The sequence below is a fragment of the Scyliorhinus canicula genome, chromosome 18 (assembly GCF_902713615.1).
Source record: "Scyliorhinus canicula chromosome 18, sScyCan1.1, whole genome shotgun sequence".
NCBI classification, from domain to species: domain Eukaryota; kingdom Metazoa; phylum Chordata; class Chondrichthyes; order Carcharhiniformes; family Scyliorhinidae; genus Scyliorhinus; species Scyliorhinus canicula.
This window is the reverse complement of record NC_052163.1, coordinates 26,254,958-26,275,515: the sequence shown is the minus strand read 5'-3', so window position 1 is coordinate 26,275,515 and position 20,558 is coordinate 26,254,958. Positions and strand designations below refer to the sequence as shown.

At 41.1% G+C, this 20,558-nt stretch overlaps 1 protein-coding gene across 6 annotated transcripts; it reads right to left on the bottom strand.

Annotated features, from left to right (window-relative positions):
- Window positions 1-3,736: 3,736 nt before the first annotated feature.
- On the bottom strand, window positions 3,737-20,529 carry LOC119953651. 6 transcript variants are annotated; one of them, XR_005458071.1, is made up of 4 exons: window positions 20,345-20,529; window positions 13,664-15,435; window positions 5,042-5,583; window positions 3,737-4,770 (listed from the first exon to the last, which is right to left on the bottom strand). XR_005458071.1 is itself a non-coding variant. In XM_038778124.1 (4 exons), the coding sequence occupies exons 2-4, from the start codon at window positions 15,153-15,155 to the stop codon at window positions 4,742-4,744; spliced, it is 1,632 nt and encodes a 543-aa protein (XP_038634052.1). In that variant the 5' UTR covers window positions 15,156-15,435; window positions 20,345-20,529; the 3' UTR covers window positions 3,737-4,741. The 6 variants fall into 6 exon arrangements, 3 of the variants coding, with proteins under 3 accessions (XP_038634052.1, XP_038634053.1, XP_038634054.1); XR_005458072.1 differs by having other exon boundaries at window positions 3,737-4,700; XR_005458070.1 differs by having other exon boundaries at window positions 3,737-5,152; window positions 5,270-5,583.
- Between the last annotated feature and the right edge of the window lie 29 nt (window positions 20,530-20,558).

Below are 20,558 nucleotides of genomic sequence, written 5' to 3'. Positions count from 1 at the left end.
AAAACATTTTTTATTTTAAAAAGGATGGGAAATAAAAGCTGGTCTTGTCAGTGGTGCCACGTCCAATGAACTTTTTTTTAAGTCCGTGTCTCTTTGGCCAAGCTGAGTTAATCTCTCCTTATTAGGCTCAGTGTCACTGTTTTATAATGCTCCGGTAGTGTCTAGGGGTGTTATATACATCAACAGGGCTATATAGGTTGTTACCTACACAGATGCATTTAAAGCAATGGGCACTGGACAATAATACAGGATTAATCTCCCTATCTGCTTTTTTCCCCCTGCTTAAACCTGGTAACAATGAAGCCAATTCCAGCACTGCTATGATCATCCCCTGTTAACTAAGCAGACTCTGGGCAAACTGCACCATTAGATGCTATATGGCGTAGATACACACTGGACAAGCCATTCAAGTTGCTACTGTTTGTATTTTGAAAGATTTGGCGATGTAATTGATAGTTTTCCAAAGCATGCTTGAAATTAAGTTCTGCAACACATCAGCAAGGCAAGAGTTTGATACTTCAATAAAATGGTGCCTCTCTCAAACTAATATGATTTGTGGGAAAAACTTAATTTGATAACCCAATTCAGGACATTATTTTAGATTATTCTTTATGTATTTTCATTGGCAACTGGCGGCACAATGGCATAGTGTTTAGCACTGCTGCATCACAGCTCCAGGGTCCCAGATTTAATTCCGGCCTCGGGTGACTGTGCAGAGTTTGCACTTTCTCCCCGTGTCTGCATGGGCTTCCTCCGGGTGCTACGATTTCTTCCCACAGTCCAAAGATGTGCAGGTTGGGTGGATTGGCCACACTAAATAGCTCCTTGGTGTCCAAAAGGTTGGGTAGGGTTACGGGGATAGGGTGGAAGCCTGAGCTGGTGTAGGGTGCTCCTTCCAAGGGCTGGTGTAGACTTGATGGGCCCAATGGCCTCCTTCTGCACTGTAAAATTCTATGATTCTATCTCTCCATTTAGAAAACACCAGGTATGAGAAATGGTTCACTGATATAGTTTCAAATAACTGACACATGGGTTGAGTGACTCGAACATACCTCTCGTATTACTTATCCAATTGACTTGCCTTCATGTTAGATTGTCTAATTTCTTCTTTTGGACACCAATTGCAACACCTGCACGGTAACACTGGCACTCTGGGTCAGTAAAATGTTTTTTCTTTAAACTGGAAGCATCTCACATGAAGCCACGCATTATATAAAACAAATCAACAGCTGTTGGCACCAGTTGCATCTTAGGACTTGTCCACACCAGCTGATAAATATTTGATGTGGATAGATGTCAAACAGCAGCAGTTTCCTGGGTCAGCAGTCAATGAAAGTCAGTTGGTACAATTACGCATATGCCATCAGGAAAGGTAATTCCAGCCTATGACCTGGCTAAATGCCAGTTACAACGCATGGAGTGTTTTTTTTACTGACAATAACTTTGCTTTGTATGTGGCACAATCAGTTATATTCCTCATAACTATGCTGAGACAATTATGCCTAAACTAACCTAATGATACTGGCCTCAGATAACAAGTAATAACTTATAATGGTTGTGGACATTTTTCAAATGATTCCCACTGCTATAATCCCAGTAGAGAACAGAGTGACTGACTGAAAGGATCACATCAAGATGTCGAAAGTTAAGACTTTTACTGTAATAAACAAACTAAAAGCAACAGTAACTAACAGTATTTTTGTAGGCAACATATACTCTATTATCGGTTTCTTTACTTAGCTTTTAAACCAAATGAAAACCCACCTCCACAATTGTATATTACTCGGTCCCTTAAGTGGACTTTAGGAACGAGTCCAGAACTGTTCTTAGTCCCTGGTGGCTTGCTTCCTTTTTTTCTTTTTCATCTGGATAACTTCTAATTCCAGAGCTCAGATTTAGGCCAGATTTTCCCTCCAGTCAAAGCTAGATGAATCTTCCAGTCTCATTTACATCCTCACGAATTTGGTCTTTTTTAATGTGAGCCCAAGTTCCCACCCACATTCTGTGTGAACAGCAGAGACTGACTGCCTCCTTTTAAGAAAATCCTGTCGGCCATTACTACAATGGCCTCTAAGGTTTGTTGCCTTCTCAAAGCCCACTTTCATGGCAATGTGAATCAAACTGACCTTGTATTCAAGTCAAAAAGATGATTAACTATCTTCTAAAACCCCAGCTGCATTTTACCTTGAGATTAAATTATTCACAAAACCTTACATTCTTAACATTGCCCTGTGAGATTTATCAACCATGTATTAAGAGTCTAACCACCATCAGTACAGCTGTGAATATCTCACACCTTCTCAGTAGACAAACTGGGCTCCTCTTTAGTCTTTAATAGCCAAGTTACCAATGAGAGTTCTCCACAGAATTCAGTCCAGGTCAAACAATCATGGAATCATAGAATTTACAGTGCAGAAGGAGGCCATTTGGCCCATTGCGTCTGCACTTGCCCTTGGAAAGAGCACTCTACCTAAGCCCACACCTCCACCCTATCCCCATAACCCCAGCTAACGTTTTGTGGACACGAAAGGCAGTTTAGCATACCCAATCCACCTAACCTGCAAATCTTTGGACTATGTGAGGAAACCGGAGCAAACCCACGCAGACACGGGGAGAACGTGCAGACTCTGCAGACTGATCCAAACTGGGAATCGAACCTAGGACCCTGGAGCTGTGATAACCACTATGATACTGTGCTGCCCTGATTCCTCACTATACCCTAAATTAAAGAGACCATTTCAAAACACCATAAACTTTTAAACTTTGTATTTATAGCATCATGTTCGTAACTACTTCAGGCCAGTTCTTGAACAATGGAACTCTATTATATAGAGTCAATTAGATTAGTTAAATATCGGATATACTGAGGGCTGAAGGTGATGATTTACTCTTCATAGTAATGTGATAAAAGAATGCTCGAGGCTTGGGACTATCTGGTGGTTGGCCCTCAGACATCTTTATAACAAACCTATAAAGATCCTGCTAGTTTCTCTCTTGCATGCCAGCAATTGGAATGTCATAAGTCTAGAGGAGTGACATCGAACTATCCTAATCAGGGAGCAATCGCTGCTAATCCTCAAGTAGTACTGGTTTACCATGTTTGTAATAGTGTACGTCTTGTGAATCATCTCGGTCCCACGACATCGCTAGAGAAGTTCCTTGGGGTGGTGTCCCAGGCACAATCCATCTGCAGCTGCTTAATCAATGATCTTCCCTTCATCATAAGCTCAGAAGTGGAAATGTTCGCTGATGATTGCAGTGTACCACATGCAACTCCTCAGGCACTTAAGCAGTCCGCATCCATAAGGAACAAGACCTGAACAACATTCACGCTTGAGCTAAGTGGCATGAAACAATTGTGTCACAAAGTGCCAGACAATGACCATCTCCAACAAGACAGAGTCTAACCATCGCCCCTGACAATGATAGAAATTCTCATCCTGCCACATGATGCCCTTACTGCATTTGTCCACTGTGATCCAGTTTTGCTATTTCTCAATCCAATGCAATATTGAGATAAGAGAATAGGGTAGCAGAATTTTCAACACATCAAATTACAATTCCATAAATCCGTGGTTCCACCAGTTGTCAATAAATTATGTTCTGCTGCATATTGATTAAAAGTAAGGCATCCATAGGAGCAAAAACCCAAAAACCACTTAGCCCAGAAGTGATTAAATATAAAAAAAATCCAAGAAAAATAAAAAGTATATAGAAAAATAAATATACAAGTAAAAACTTTATTGGAACTTTAATGGTCAAGCTCAGAGTACAAATCTGATGAAAGGACACAATTTTCCTCAATGTTTCAGATTTTAACCAATTCCATGGTGCATTTCAGTGAATTTTAAACAGAATGCTCAATGCTCTTGAGAAGTAATGATGTTGCTTACATTTCCTGAGATAAATGGCAAGGACATCTGGAACAAGATTGTAAAGGGTGGTAGAACACCAAACATCAGTGGTTAGCACTGTTGCTTAACAGCACCAGGGAACCAGGTTCAATTCCCGGCTTGGGTCACTGTGCAGAGTCTGCACCTTTTCACCGTGTCTGCGTTGCTTTCCACCGGGCGCTCCGGTTTCTTCCCACAAGCCCCGAAAGGTGTGCTTGTTAGGTGAATTGGACATCCTGAATTCTCCCTCGGTGTACCTGAACAGGTGCCGGAATGTGGTGACAAGGGGATTTTCACAGTAACTTCATTGTGATGTTAGTGTAAGCCTATTTCTGACACAATGAAGATTATCTTAGAAGCCAGTAGATTTTGCTTACTGCTATTTAAATAATAAGTCTTACAACACCAGGTTAAAGTCCAACAGGTTTATTTGGAATCACTAGCTTTCAGAGCACAGCTCCTTCATCAGATGAGTGATTTAAATAATACTCACAGGTCAGTTTTTTAATACATTGATAAAAGCCACATTTATTTTTAAAATTCTGTTTTTATCTGTAGTAGTTAGACAAGCACATTTTCAAATCACCTTGCATAAATATCCATACAAAAATAATGAAGAAACTGACAGCCTCAAAATAATATCTTTATTACAGTCGGAATTTTAAAAATGCCTACACAATGAGGTAACTTTGGTACACTCACCTTATCCTTGTCCTCTTCTACACAATGCAAGAGACAATAAATAAAACACTGTAAAATGTCTGATATTTTTTCTTACGGTAATAATGCCTCCATCATTTTTGATCTCTGAGTGGAGTGAATTAGAAAAACACGTTAGTCCCTGATTTTCAATGTTTTTTTCTCCAGCAATCGTGATCTGCAAACAAAGGGGTTAATAGGGGTTTAGCAAGAACCTTCTTTATTAGGTCTACTAGGTAATGCACAGGGATTGTGCTTTGAATTTTATCAGGTTGTGGAAGGATAGGTAAGCTTGCAAAATTGATGTTAATTTATGATCATTCACACACTAATAAAATAATTAGTAATAGAAAATCAAATTGAAATCAAATTCCAGTATGATGGTTTAATATTTAAAAATACTTTTTCTGCAATGCCATTGGACCGTCAAAAGGCACAAACGTACTCACAATTATAATTCCACATGTAGCTGAAGGTTGCACATCCCAAAAGCAAACAGATCACATTTCGGACTCCTCCTCTTCTTGCATTAATATATTTGTTGTAATGTTTACGATAACCTGCAGAACCAAGTTTCAAAATATTTCTCTTCTGTTTACCGGAAAACTTATTTCTATTGTTTCTACCTTTTCCCCTGCCCCAGGAAGAATTTGCCAGCCAAGAAGACAAATTGCTACCTGCTTTGGAGTTCCAATCGTCAATCTACTGCCAGCCTTCACTCAGCGGTAGCACTTTTGCCATTTTCCCCTCGAAGTCAGAAGGTTGTGTGTTCAAGTTCTAATCCTCAGACTGAGGGAATGCTACACTGTTCGAGGTGCTATGGTCTGTCCTATGAGTCATTAAATGGCCAGGATCTTCCCGTCAGCAGCGAAACTGTGGCTTAAGCCGCTCACTGCATTTTGAATTACGATTTTACCTTTCTGGTCGGCTGCAGCAGGATCTTCCTGTCGCAGCTATGGGGTGGACCCATTGTCAAGGTGGGTAAGGAGGCCTAGGGACAAAGTGCAAACCACTTTAAATGTATCCTTCATTCAGGCTCATCCCAGCCTTTCCTTGTTCTTCCTGTCAGCATTCACCTCCATGGGACTGGTTGATCTGAGCCATTAATCCAGGGCCTTTCATATCAATGTAAAAATTCTCATGGCACCATCTGAAGGGCTGGTGAGCCCCCGCTAAAGTCCTGCTCAACATTATCATCCCCCCACTGACATTATTAAAAGAGATCATTACTTCACTACCATTTGTGGGAGATTTCCACACTCAAATGTGTTTTCTACTTTACAACCGTAACTACACTTTAAAACTACTTAATTTTCTGTAATTCTGGAACATCATGAGGTCATAAAAGACACAATATAAATTATTCACTCATCAGCATTTCATAACAATGTCAGATGTGTTTTCACGGGGCTAGGAGTATTCCAGTAAGGTTTTCTGAAGTTAAGTTTGATAAAAATCAAAGCTGAAATCTTGTAACTTGTTGAATCCACTGGGCTATAGACCAATGTTTCCACTTCCTCCCTTTTATAAGACAACGACTTTTGTACTACGTAACCATGCCATCAAGAGGGACAAAATGGCTCCATTAGAACAAAAAAAAACGCTACTGACACCCAGACTATATGGTGCTTCTGTTCCAGCCACAGTTCAACCAGGGTTCATTGCATCTACTTGAAGAATGACTGCTCTTGGAAAAATGCTTGCAGAAACCTTTGCTAACTCACTGTGTGTGTACAAGCTGCAAAATGAATGTGATTTTATTTTCTTAATTTTGCCAATGGAAAGGTATGTCCAAGGCACATCATCAAGACTGCTCCAAATGAAGACGGAGAGGGTAGACAGGACAGGGCAGGGGTTAGGCAAATCATACAGATGCATTTAAGGGGAATCTAGACGAACGTAAGAGAGACGGAAATAAAGGGTTATGAAGATAGATTTAGAGGAGTGGTGGGAAGAGACTCGAGTGGAGTATAGACAACAATATGGACTGGTTGGACTGAATGTATTACCGTAAGATATGCCACAGAAATAGGCAATGCAAACATAATTTTCCACTACAAATGTATACTTAAAGGCAGCAGACACATATAGCATCATTGACAAATGGAACACTGCATCAAATTTCAAAGTTCACTGAAAGAATTATTTGTAACAACTAATCTTTGATTTGTGATATTTGCAGTTACAACGATCTTTCTTGATTTAAATGCATTTGTCACAGTGTTCAAGAATTACAAATATTATTTCTTTAAAGATGCAAAATACCGTATACACTCGAGTAATAGTCGATCTCGTAAAAGTCAAAATACCCTAACTTTCCAAATACCTTAGGTTGATCCTAGTTTTTGAGGGATCGTAGAACAACAGATTTTTTCATGTTTTTTGGTATACGACCATACAGTTAAATAGTGGAAACACAAGTTAATACCACTGATTTCCTGGTGTTATAGTCTTTTACCATTGCTATAAAATATTCTACATTAAAATCATAATATCCTCTGGTACCACACACCATATTACATCTTTTAAAGATACTTGTGATGCAAAATACCATCAGTTATGAATCAATTCAGAGGTGAAATGCCAGCAAAACAACAAGAGACTCTACCAACAGTGCTGCCAGGTCAGAAGCTGCATTTCCGCCAATCTTGCCCTCTAAACCAGTCAATATGGATTTTATATGGATAAATGTAGTGTACACAAATTGTTAGGAAAATAAAGGTGTTTGTAATGGTAAACATTAGAAATAAGATATAGCTTTAAGTGGGTTTGATGTTTGTGTGTCTGGAAGGGTAAAACCTATACTTAGATTCATGCTGGACAACGGTTGTGTGCGCGTTGGTTAAGTTCCAACTGTGTTTCCATTGTGCTTAGAGAGGGCTACGGTGTGAAGAATAAAAGGCGTAAGAATGTGGGTGTTGCTTAGCAACTGGGGCCTTGTAAGGTAGAGAAGTTTTTAATTTTTAATTTAGCTAACTTGTGGAGATAGGCACGAGAAAGAAGGTCGCTCTCACAGCTCTTCTAGAACCAAATAGTTTAGAAGGCTAGAGAGGGAACATCTCTAAAGCTTTGTTAGAAGAAAAGCCATACAATGGAGTAATATTAAGAAAACAGATGCCAGAAATCGTAAGTCCACCAAGTTAAGGAAACAAGAGAAATTAAAAGTGTCCAATAAGTCTGGAGTTAACAGAAACCAAAGTATTGTCCAGCAAAATTCAAGGAAGAGTAAACAAAGTGTTCTGAGTTAAAGAGACAATTGCAGTAACCAGATTTAAATTGGAACAGCAGCTTTCAATGATAGAACAAACGTCTAATGCCATTTTAATACAGTCTAGAAATAGAGTTAAAGCAATTGTGAGCAGTTTGCAGTCAAGGCAAATAAATCCAAAAGGGATGGTGTGAAATCCTGGATTCACTGGTAAAAGTGGAGCAGAAGCATTGTTTTAAAAGTGTCTTTTGTAAAATCTAGTCTGGATTTCAGAATGCAACCCGCTAAACGCAAGCATTATTATGAGAGAAGATTTTAAAGCGTGTTTTGGGAGTGGAGTTTGGAAACTCTCATGTGATCATCATTGGCGGGGACGGGTGGCAGATTCTGAGAAGTCCGCAGACATTCACTTGGGTTCACAGAGAAGTATGTCTTACCCGTCATCTTGCGTGCTTAAAAAGGAATTTGAGTGTTAATGAGGCCATTGTACCATAAGATGTATTTTGTAATCTGTTTAACCCTAAAACCAGTTGTAATTGTTAAACTAAACGCGGAGTAAATGAGAACGGTATAATAATCCAATTTTTTGTCATGTTTAATAAATATTTTTTTCCTTTTTAAAACCAATTAGCAGTCCTGTAATTGTTCCTCCAATGTTCCATTCTGGGATCTTCCCTTTCAGTTATAACACCAACTGGGATCGTAACAAAATTTATGTCTGTTTCTATAGAGGTTTGTTTAGCAGTAAAAATTCAATAATAAAAATGTTTTGTCATATCATCCTCTGCTATCATGACTTACATTAGTGGGGGGTGGCGGGAAATTGCAATTTGGCTACATTTTGGGGGCGGGGTTGGCAGGAATATTCTCCGACCTGGCACCTCTGTGATCAACTGATGTACCACCATGAGGTTAGGTAGTGTGATGATGGAGAGGATAGCACAATTAAAGTAAATTGAAAGGAGAGCTAAATCTTTATTTGGAAATTTAAAGTAATTATGTCAATTGAGTGTTTTTTTTTAAAATAACTTTATTGTCACAAGTAGGTTTACATTAACACTGCAATTAAGTTACTGTGAAATTCCCTAGTTGCCACATTCCGGTGCCTGTTCAGGTACAGGGAGGGGGAATTCAGAATGTCCAAATTACCTAACAGCATGTGCTAGAGCTGTTGGGGAGGGTTTAAACTAATGTGGCAGGGGGATGGGAACCAATGCTGGAAGTTGGAAGGTAGTAAAACAGGGACAGAAACAAAAGGAAGTAAGGGGAAAAGTGCAAGGCAGAGAAGACATAGTCAGAAATCCATAAGGGCGACAGTGCAAGGTACAGTGACTGAGGGGAGCACAGTGAATAGGCCCAGTAATAACAAAAGGAATAAAACTGGAGATGTTAAGATTCAAAACAGAGGTAAAAAAACCAACATAAGTGTACTTTACCTGAATGCTCGTAGTATTCGGAATAAAGTAAATGAGTTGGTGGCACAAATCATCGTAAATGACTATGATTTAGTGGCCATTACTGAAACATGGTTAAAGGATGGTCATGCCTGGGAGTTAAATATCCGAGGGTATCAAACTATTCGGAAGGACAGAGTGGATGGTAAGGGAGGTGGTGTTGCTCTGTTATTTAAGGATGACATTCGGGCAATAGTAAGGGATGACATCGGTGCTATGGAGGATAAGGTTGAATCCATTTGGGTGGAAATCAGGAATAGCAAGGCAAAAAAGTCACTGATAGGAGTAATCTATCGGCCACCAAATAGTAACAAGATGGTGGGGCAGGCAATAAACAAAGAAATAACTAATGCATGTAGAAATGGTACAGCAGTTATCATGGGGGATTTTAATCTACATGTCGATTGGTTTAACCAGGTCGGTCAAGGCAACCGTGAGGAGGAGTTTATAGAATGTATCCGCGATAGTTTCCTAGAACAGTATGTAATGGAACCTACGAGGGAACAAGCGGTCCTAGATCTTGTCCTGTGTAATGAGACAGGATTGATTCATGATCTCATAGTTAGGGATCCTCTCGGAAGGAGCGATCACAATATGGTGGAATTTAAAATACAGATGGAGGGTGAGAAAGTAAAATCAAATACTAGTGTTTTATGTTTAAACAAAGGAGATTACAAGGGGATGAGAGAAGAACTAGCTAAGGTAGACTGGGAGCTAAGACTTTATGGTGGAACAGTTGAGGAACAGTGGAGAACCTTCCAAGCGATTTTTCACAGTGCTCAGCAAAGGTTTATACCAACAAAAAGGAAGGACGGAAGAAAGAGGGAAAATCGACCGTGGATATCTAAGGAAATAAGGGAGAGTATCAAATTGAAGGAAAAAGCATATAAAGTGGCAAAGATTGTTGGGAGATTAGAGGACTGGGAAATCTTTAGGGGGCAACAGAAAGCTACTAAAAAAGCTATAAAGAAGAGTAAGATAGAGTATGAGAGTAAACTTGCTCAGAATATAAAAACAGACAGTAAAAGTTTTTACAAATATATAAGACAAAAAAGAGTGGCTAAGGTAAATATCGGTCCTTTAGAGGATGAGAAGGGAGTTTTAATAATGGGAAATGAGGAAATGGCTGAGGAACTGAACAGGTTTTTTGGGTCGGTCTTCACAGTGGAAGACACAAATAACATGCCAGCGACTGATAGAAATGAGGCTATGACAGGTGAGGACCTTGAGAGGATTGTTATCACTAAGGAGGGAGTGATGGGAAAGCTAATGGGGCTAAAGGTAGACAAGTCTCCTGGCCCTGATGGAATGCATCCCAGAGTGCTAAAAGAGATGGCTAGGGAAATTGCAGATGCACTAATGATGATTTACCGAAATTCACTAGACTCTGGGGTGGTCCCGGTGGATTGGAAATTAGCAAACGCGACGCCACTGTTTAAAAAAGGAGGTAGGCAGAAAGCAGGAAATTATAGGCCAGTGAGTTTAACTTCGGTAATAGGGAAGATGCTGGAATCTATCATCAAGGAAGAAATTGCGAGGCATCTGGATAGAAATTGTCCCATTGGGCAGACGCAGCATGGGTTCGTAAAAGGCAGGTCATGCCTAACTAATTTAGTGGAATTTTTTGAGGACATTACCAGTGCAGTAGATAACGGGGAGCCGATGGATGTGGTATATCTGGATTTCCAGAAAGCCTTTGACAAGGTGCCACACAAAAGGTTGCTGCATAAGATAAAGATGCATGGCATTAAGGGTAAAGTAGTAGCATGGATAGAGGATTGGTTAATTAATAGAAAGCAAAGAGTTGGGATAAATGGGTGTTTCTCTGGTTGGCAATCAGTAGCTAGTGGTGTCCCTCAGGGATCCGTGTTGGGCCCACAATTGTTCACAATTTACATTGATGATTTGGAGTTGGGGATCAAGGGCAATGTGTCCAAGTTTGCAGATGACACTAAGATGAGTGGTAAAGCGAAAAGTGCAGAGGATACTGGAAGTCTGCAGAGGGATTTGGATAGGTTAAGTGAATGGGCTCGGGTCTGGCAGATGGAATACAATGTTGACAAATGTGAGGTTATCCATTTTGGTAGGAATAACAGCAAACGGGATTATTATTTAAACGATAAAATATTAAAGCATGCCGCTGTTCAGAGAGACTTGGGTGTGCTAGTGCATGAGTCACAGAAGGTTGGTTTACAAGTGCAACAGGTGATTAAGAAGGCAAATGGAATTTTGTCCTTCATTGCTAGAGGGATGGAGTTTAAGACTAGGGAGGTTATGTTGCAATTGTATACGGTGTTAGTGCGGCCACACCTGGAGTATTGTGTTCAGTTTTGGTCTCCTTACTTGAGAAAGGACGTACTGGCGCTGGAGGGTGTGCAGAGGAGATTCACTAGGTTAATTCCAGAGCTGAAGGGGTTGGATTATGAGGAGAGGTTGAGTAGACTGGGACTGTACTCGTTGGAATTTAGAAGGATGAGGGGGGATCTTATAGAAACATTTAAAATTATGAAGGGAATAGATAGGATAGATGCGGGCAGGTTGTTTCCACTGGCGGGTGACAGCAGAACTAGGGGGCATAGCCTCAAAATAAAGGGAAGTAGATTTAGAACTGAGTTTAGGAGGAACTTCTTCACCCAAAGGGTTGTGAATCTATGGAATTCCTTGCCCAGTGAAGCAGTTGAGGCTCCTTCATTACATGTTTTTAAGGTAAATATAGATAGTTTTTTGAAGAATAAAGGGATTAAGGGTTATGGTGTTCGGGCCGGAAAGTGGAGCTGAGTCCACAAAAGATCAGCCATGATCTAATTGAATGGCGGAGCAGGCTCGAGGGGCCAGATGGCCTACTCCTGCTCCTAGTTCTTATGTTCTTATGTCTTTCGGGACTTGTGGGAAGAATCTGGAGCACCCGGAGGAAATTCACGCAGGCACAGGGAGAACATGTGACCCAAGCTGGGAATCCAACCTCGGACCCTGCCGCTGTGAAGCAACAGAGCTAACCACTGCTACCGGTTTTGTCCTCATCGTCGCCAAGAAGAAATCTAGACTATGGCTACAGCTGCTTAGCCTACATTTCATAATTAGTAAATATTTTTATGTTTTAAATGTCTCTCCAATATGCATGGATTTCAACCCCTCAAATATATTGTAGATGTCAACCCCTACTTTTTGACAAAAAAAAGTGGTTGAGAAACCTGACTTTTACATGAGTATATATATCTTTTTTTATTTATTCTTTCATAGGAGTGGGTGTCACTGGCAAGGCCAGCACTTGTTGCCCATCCCTAATTGCCCTTGAACTGAGTGAATTGTTAGGCCAACTACATTGCTGTAGGCCGAGAATCATGTGCAGACCAAGTACGGATGGCAGATTTCCTTCCCTAAAGGATTTAGTGAACCAGATGGGTCTTTGCAACAATCAATGATAGTTTAATGGTCACTGTTACTAAGACTAACTTCATATTGCAGATTTGAAATATAAATTCCACCAGTGAGCCACTGACCCCAGAGCATTGCCTGGTCCGCTGGATGTCTAGTTCAGTGACGCTACCATTATGCCACCACCCCGCTGTGCATCACAAAAGTAACAACCATAATTCTTAAGATGGTGCCCTGGCAACTCAAAAGTGTACATCCAACAGATGGAACAGATTTTAGGTTCTGCATACTACTTAAGATGTATAAAAAGCGGTTACCCAATAACTGATCCAATACAGTTTTACATTTTCCGGCTACCTGACTAACCCTGTGAAGGGGTCTGGAAAGTTGACTTATGTGGATGGTAGGAAGTATTGCCTTGGTTTGGGAAGGGGGGGGGAGTAACATGTGCTTGCAGCCATTGGTCAGTAAAACAAAGGATAAAGGGACAAAGATTACAAGATACCGTGGAAAAAATATAAAATTAGATCATTTTGGATTTAGAAGATTTGGAAATAGCATTTTACGCCAAAGCAAATATGGTTTTAAATGTGCAATTAAGTAATTTAAGGTGAGGCAGTGGCGTAGTGGCATTGTCACTGGACTAGTATTCCAGGTACTGCTCTGGGGACCAGAGTTTGAATCCCACCGGGGCAGATGGCAGAATTTGAATTCAATAAAAATCTGGAATTAAAAGCCTAAAGATGACCATGAAACCATTGTTGATTGTCGTAAAAACCCATCTGGTTCACTGATGTCCTTTAGGGAAGGGTATCTGCTGTACTGACCAGGTCTGGCCTACATGTGACTCCAGATCCACAGCAGTATGGTTGACTCTTAAATGCCCTCAGGCATGAGCAGTAAATGCTGGTCCAGCCAGCGATGCCAACATCCTGTGAACAAATAAAAAAAATATTACAGCAGGTGAATCATCAGCAAGTACACAAACATGGCAGAATCGCTGTGAGACTTTCTAAACATACAGCTGAATGTACCTTTTGTATTTTCACACCGAGAGGCGGATATCCTTATGGGTGTTTCCAACAGCTTTGTTTGCTCAGGAAGCATACTTAGTCCAATGCTATGGTACCCTGGATTCAGTTCAGGAAACCACTCCATTCCTATCTCAGTTTTTGTGCAAAGACTTGGGTGAAGTTCTTTAATCCTTCCAGCCAAACGCATGGTTTTTCTGGAACTCGTTGATAAAAACATGCATTTGTCCCAACCATTTTCTTTGTGTAACAAATGCAAATATTCAGACTGGACAGCTCCATTTCTGTTCCAATCACATGGTCCTATTTTCTTCACAGCCACATAATCATTACGTGAATTTCCTTCATATTGATTTAAGTCCTTCACATGCATAGAAGCCATAATGTTGCTGCAAATCTGATTCTTAATGAATGAATTACAATGATCAGTCTCTAAAACGTCAGCTCTATGATCATCTTCCTTCACACTTGTATTCACTTTCATAATAAAATCCTGCTTTGCACTGGTGGTTGCTGCACAAAAATTATCTTTAATGTGATGCCACACGCTAGTTTTGATGTAGGTTATTGGACTTTGTTTAAATATTAGTTCATTTGAGACCATTCCTCCTGTGACTTCATTCTGGTCAGTTTGACACTTTATGTCAACCGGAGGAACCACATTCTCTCGCCTTACGAAGTGAAGTGAATTTGTTTTGACAGCACAAGATGACTGAGGTACGATAACGTGGGCCTGCAGATCCAACACAGCTGTCCCCTTCTCAAATTCTGGTCGGGTCCGAATGTCTTCTGATTTAAGGACTGACTTGACTTTTGGAGAAAATATATTTTTTGAGATCAAGTCAGCGTATTGTTTTTCATTCGGTGGGAGCCTCGACGAACAGGCCCCACTGTTGTTTTCTTCTTTCTTTATGGAATTATGACTTTCAATCTTGTGAGTAATCTTCACTTTTGCCCTGGTAGCACTTTTTAACTTCAGATCTACTTTATCTTGGTCTCGTTCTAAAGAATGTTCACTTGACTTTGTTTTGATTACCATTTCTTTTTTTGCCTCTTTAGGCCGTCCTCTGGTTGTCCTACCAACTGACTGCTGGCCTTTTTTCTTAATCTGCTCTCTCTTGTCCATCAAATCTCCTTGGCTAGACTGTGACTCATTAAAACTCTTCCTCCGAGCAGTTTGTTCAGAAGTCCATGATTCATTTTCCAAACCCATTGAATTATTTTGTTTTTTTGTTGATGCTGCTTGTTCTTTCTGTGTTACAGGCTTCGCTGAGTTTGTTTTGACTTTCATCTTCTTGCTAGGTGATGCTGGAGATCTGACGGATTTGCAGTTTAATTCCAGCTGTGGAGTTGCGATAGGCGTGTCTGCCTCTTTAGAATTAGATTTGCCATTCACACTTCTGGCCATCTTACAGTGAGGAAGATGGGCATTTAGTCGCTTAAAGGCTTTACCACAAAATGGACATACTTGCATTCCTGGTGAAGTAAGCTCCATGTTTAAATTGGCAATAAAGACAGAACAGTCTCAAAAGTGTGAAGTACACAAACTGGAATAGTTAGTTCAAACAGTTGGCATTTGTGACATTTGCAACAACACCATGTTTAAAGTCGAGAGTTTTCTCAAATCAATGGTAGAGGTTTCAATATTATTGCTACAAAAGCTGAGTCTGTCTTTTCCCTCGGAGTTTTCATTAATATACTTCATGTTTAACAAATGGTCTGTTCATCTAATATTTCTTCATCACAATATGACTGTTTTAGGATCAGTTCCTCCCCTGAAGATTAAACGTTTCCATTAAAACAGAAAGATATATCAAATTTAAGATAATGACTTAATGGATATGCCATGATAACTCGGTTAAAGTTCAAAGGCCCACGTCATTCTTATCTGCACTGTTGCACTTTCATTTTACATACCATGACTCAGATCTCTCCTACAAACAGGAAAATCAGAACACACCAGTTTCTGGAAGAGGTTTTCTAGCAAGAATTAAGTCCTTCACAGATTTGTAAAATCACCCTTTTAATAACTTATATTCGTGTGGTGTCTTTAATGATAAAATGACCCAAAGCCAACTAAGGTACTATAAAACCAAATATGACACCATGCCATGTAGGGATATGTTAGGGTAAAATGCTTGGTCAAAGAGGCCAAGCAAGTTAAAATCAGGGCTGCTCGAGAGGCCAGAAACAGAGGATCAGATATTTTGGAATGTTGTGGGATTGGAGATTACGGAGATCAGAATACGTAAGGCCAAGGGAGGATTTGAACATAAGGATGTGGATTTTTAAATCAAAGCGCCAGTATGGGCTGGTGACCAGAAGGACAATGGATTAACAATTTGATGCAAATTTTGGATGGCCTCAAGTTTATGAATGGAATAATGAGAGGCTTGCCAGCAGTCTGGAAGAATAGTCAAATCTAGACATAACAGAGGCATGATTGAGGGATTCAGCAGAAGACCTCATGCAAGGACAGAAATAGCTGATGTTACAGAAGTGGAAATCGGTGATCTTAGCGATGGCACGGGGCTGCGCTTGACAACTTTTTGAAGCCATTTTTCTTAGAATTGTAAGGGTCCTTCCTGTTGATTCCCTTATTTCCTATTTTATTTTATCGTTATTGTTTTTGGTCCTTGGATATTTAATGGAGACATACCTTTAAGTCGAGCAGAAGTGAGGAATTTAAAACTTTCAAAATAGTCACTGTGCTATGGGGCTTTTGATTTTTATCAGCAGAACGCAGACTTTATGGCACCCAAGAGATTGGAGGGATTTGGCTTGATTGGTTGAAAGCAATACCTTCAGTACTTTCAGCCACGCAATATGGTAGCAATTTTTCTTATAATTCTTTTGCATTGAACACAGCCAGATCATTTGAATTTTTTGCATGTTCTCATTCAAGTGTGGTAACTTCAAGGGGACAATTTGCAAGCAGCCTGCACGTCCAGGTTGCTGCCTTGCCGTGCACATACAGCTTACAGGCAATATTGGGTGTTAGCATTCTGCCTCTTAGTCTGAAGGCAGTGGGTTCAAGTCCCGCTTCAAAGACTAGCATAAAATCTAGGCTGACACTCCAGTGCCATACTGAGGGAGTACTGCACCATCAGAGGGGCTGTCCTCCAGATGAGACTGCTCTCAGCAGGGCGCACAAGATCCCAGTTTATGATTTTGAAGAAGAGCAGAGGAGTTATCCTTTGACTTAGCCAATATTTATTTCTCAATCAACATCACAGAAATAGGTTATCTAGATATTATCACATTGCTCTTTGCGGGATGTTGCTGTGCACAGGTTGGATGCCACATTTCCTACATTACAGTAGTAACTACATTTTAGAAGTAGTTAATTGACTGCAAAGCACTTTTGAGAATGTGCTGGAGTAGGGCATGGTGCTATATATAGGCAAACGAAGGTTTCTTTTCTTTATGCAGTATTAAAATAGGAAGCGAAGAATAAGGAACAATCCAATCTGATTGCAAAGCATCTGTACCTTTTGCACAGTCAAGACTGGCAGATGCATGCTGCTCAGTGAGGATTGTTGGTGGATCATTAAAGAAGCAAACAATTCAATATCTCAATGGGGCATTGGGGGAAGTGAGGAACACAAGAATTAGTAAATCAATAGTAAGCAAGGAAATTGGATATAATTTGATTAACACAAAGGTCAATTGATTTGGGAAGTAGGTTCATAGAAGATTTTGCAGAAGGTAATTTAAATGATTTCTATCAAAATTTTGTGGAGTTATGTTCTCATCATGCTGGGCCAAAATGGCAATTACCTGGCGGCTTGAGATTTTACAATCAGCTGGTTTTAAACCAATTTTAGGCCGCTCAAATGATTTAAAATCCCGTTCCATTCTTCTGCCATGACTATCAGCAGTAGTGAGCTCAAATCAGAGTTAATTACAGTATAAGCCAGCATGGGAGGACGTTGATAAAAAACAAATGACGAAGAAATTAAACAATTTCTGAATCAAGGGCTAAGGTGATTAAAGAACCTGGGTAGAGTCGCGCCAGGCCTATTATCCCTGGTTGGTGGAGGAAGCACATTTGGTAGGGCTTTTCTTATCTTCCTATTTCCACTAAACTGCTGACCACCTGACCTTCCCTCCTGATCCTGATGCTAGCCAATGTTGTTAATGATTCTCTTTCTTGGGGTGTGGTCCCTGTCGCCTATAAACCTGTTGTCATCACTCCGCTCCTCAAAAAAGACCTACCCTTGAGTCCACCATCCTTGCAAGCTGTCACATCTCCAACCTCCCTTTCCTCCCAAAAAAATTTGAACACGGTGTGCCTCTCAAATTTATGCCCTTGTTTCTCCACATTTGAATCCCTCCAAATCAGATTTTTGCTACTGGCACGGTAGCAAAACAGCTCTTTTCAAAGTCACAAACAACATCCTGTGTGACTGCGGCAAAGGTAAACTCCCTTCTCATCTCTTCTGGACATGTCTGCAACCATTTGGGACAGTTGACGACACCATCATCTTCTAACTCTCTGGTTGTGACTGCTCTCACTTGATTCAATTGTTATATACCTATTCATAGCCACATTATAACTTGCAATGCCTTATTTTCCTTCTCCTGCAATGTTTCCTCTGGTGTTGAACCTTGACGCCCTCTTATTGCTCATCTGCAAGTTGTCCATTATCCAAAGGCAGAGTTAACTTTCACATGTACACTGGTGACACCCAGCTCTTCCTTACCATTACCTCTCTTGATTCCTCCACTGTTGCTACATTATCAGACTGCTTAGACATCCAAAGAATAAAGAACAACGAAAAGTACAGCACAGGAACAGGCCCTCCAAGCCTGTGCCGACCATGCTGCCCAACTAAACTAAAATCTTCTACACTTCCGGGGTCCATATCCCTCTATTCCCTTCCTATTCATGTATTTGTCAAGATGCCCCTTAAATGTCACTATCGTCCCTGCTTCCACCACCTCCTCCGGCAGCGAGTTCCAGGCACCCACTACCCTCGTACATTTCCTCTAAACCTTACCCCTTGCAGCTTAAACCTATGCCCCCTAGTAATTGACCCCTCCACCCTGGGAAAAAGTCTCTGACTATCCATGCTGTCTATGCCCCTCATAATTTTGTAGACCTCTATCAGGTCTCCCCTCAACCTCCGTCGTTCCAGTGAGAACAAACCGAGTTTATTCAACCTCTCCTCATAGCTAATGCCTTCCAAACCAGGCAACATCCTGGTAAATCTCTTCTGCACCCTCTCTAAAGTCTCAACATCTTTCTGGTAGTGTGGCAACCAGAGTTGAACACTATACTCCAAGTGTGGCCTAACTAAGGTTCTATACAGCTGCAACGACTTGCCAATTTTTATACTCAATGCCCCGGCCAATGAAGGGAAGCATGCCGTATGTCTTGACGACCTTCTCCATCTGTGTTTTCCCTTTCAGTGTCATGTGGACCTGTACACCGAGATCTCTCCGACTGTCAATACTCTTGAGGGTTCTACCATTCACTGTATATTCCCTACCTGCATTAGACCTTCCAAAATGCATTACCTCACATTTGTCCAGATTAAACTCCATCTGCCATCTCTCCGCCCAAGTCTCCAAACGATCTAATCCTGCTGTATCCTCTGACAGTCCTCACCGCTATCCGCAATTCCACCAACCTTTGTGTTGTCCGCAAACTTACTAATCAGACCAGTTACATTTTCTTCCAAATCATTTATACATACTACGAACAGCAAAGGTCCCAGCATTGATCCCTGCGGAACACCACTGATCACAGCCCTCCAATCAGAAAAGCACCCTTCCATTGCTACTCTCTGCCTTCTATTACTGAGCCAGTTCTGTATCCATCTTGCCAGCTCAACTCTGATCCAGTGTGACTTCACCTTTTGTAGCTGTCTGCCATGAGGGACCTTGTCAAAGGCCTTAACTGAAGTCCATCAAGTCAACATCCACTGCCCTACCTGCATCAATCATCTTTGTGACTTCCTCGAAAAACTCTATCAAGTTAAAGAGACATGACCTCCCCTTCACAAAACCGTGCTGCCTCTCACTGGGTGAGCATAAATTTCCTCCAATTAAATATTAGGAAAGCCGAAGCCATTGTTTTAAGTCCTTGATCCAAACTCTCCAACTACCAACTCCATCGCTCTCCACTCGCAAGTTTGAGACTAAACCAGTCCGTTTGTAACCTTGGTTTCATAGGTGACCCCAAGTTGAGCTTCCAACCACATATTTGAGCCATCACCAACCTCACCTATTCCACTCCCAAGTTAAACATAGACGTAGGAGCAGGAGGAGGCCATTCGGCCCTTCAAGCCTCCTCCATGATTGGCACGGTCATGGCTGATCGTCCAACTCAATAGCTTAATCCTGCTTTCTCCCCATAACCCTTGGTCCCATTCGCCTCAGGTGCCATATTTAGCCACTTCTTGAATGTATTCAATGTCCTAGCCTCAACCACTTCCTGTGGTAATGAATGCCATAGGCTCACCACTCTTTGGATGAAGAAATGGCTTCTCGTCACTGTCCTAAATGGTGTACCCTGAATCCTCAGACTGTGACCCCATGTTCTGGACACACCCACCATTGGGACCATCCTCCCTGCATCCACCTTATCTAGTCCTGTTAGAATTTTATAAGTCTCTGAGATATCCCGCTGCATTTCCCCTCATCTGGTAATGACACTATCATTTTTGCCTTCATTACCTCTAGACTCGACTATTCCAATGCATTCCTGGCTGTTTCCACGTATCCAACACTGTAAACTTCTGCTCAGCCAGAAATCTGCTGTTCGTAACTTCACGCGGCCGGCGGCGACACAACTGGACCTTTCTGAAACTCCGGGAGGGCTTAATCTCTTCAAGCAGCTTCCGGTGCCGAGGCCGAACTTCCGGTCCGCCCGCTCTGGGGTCCGGGCGGA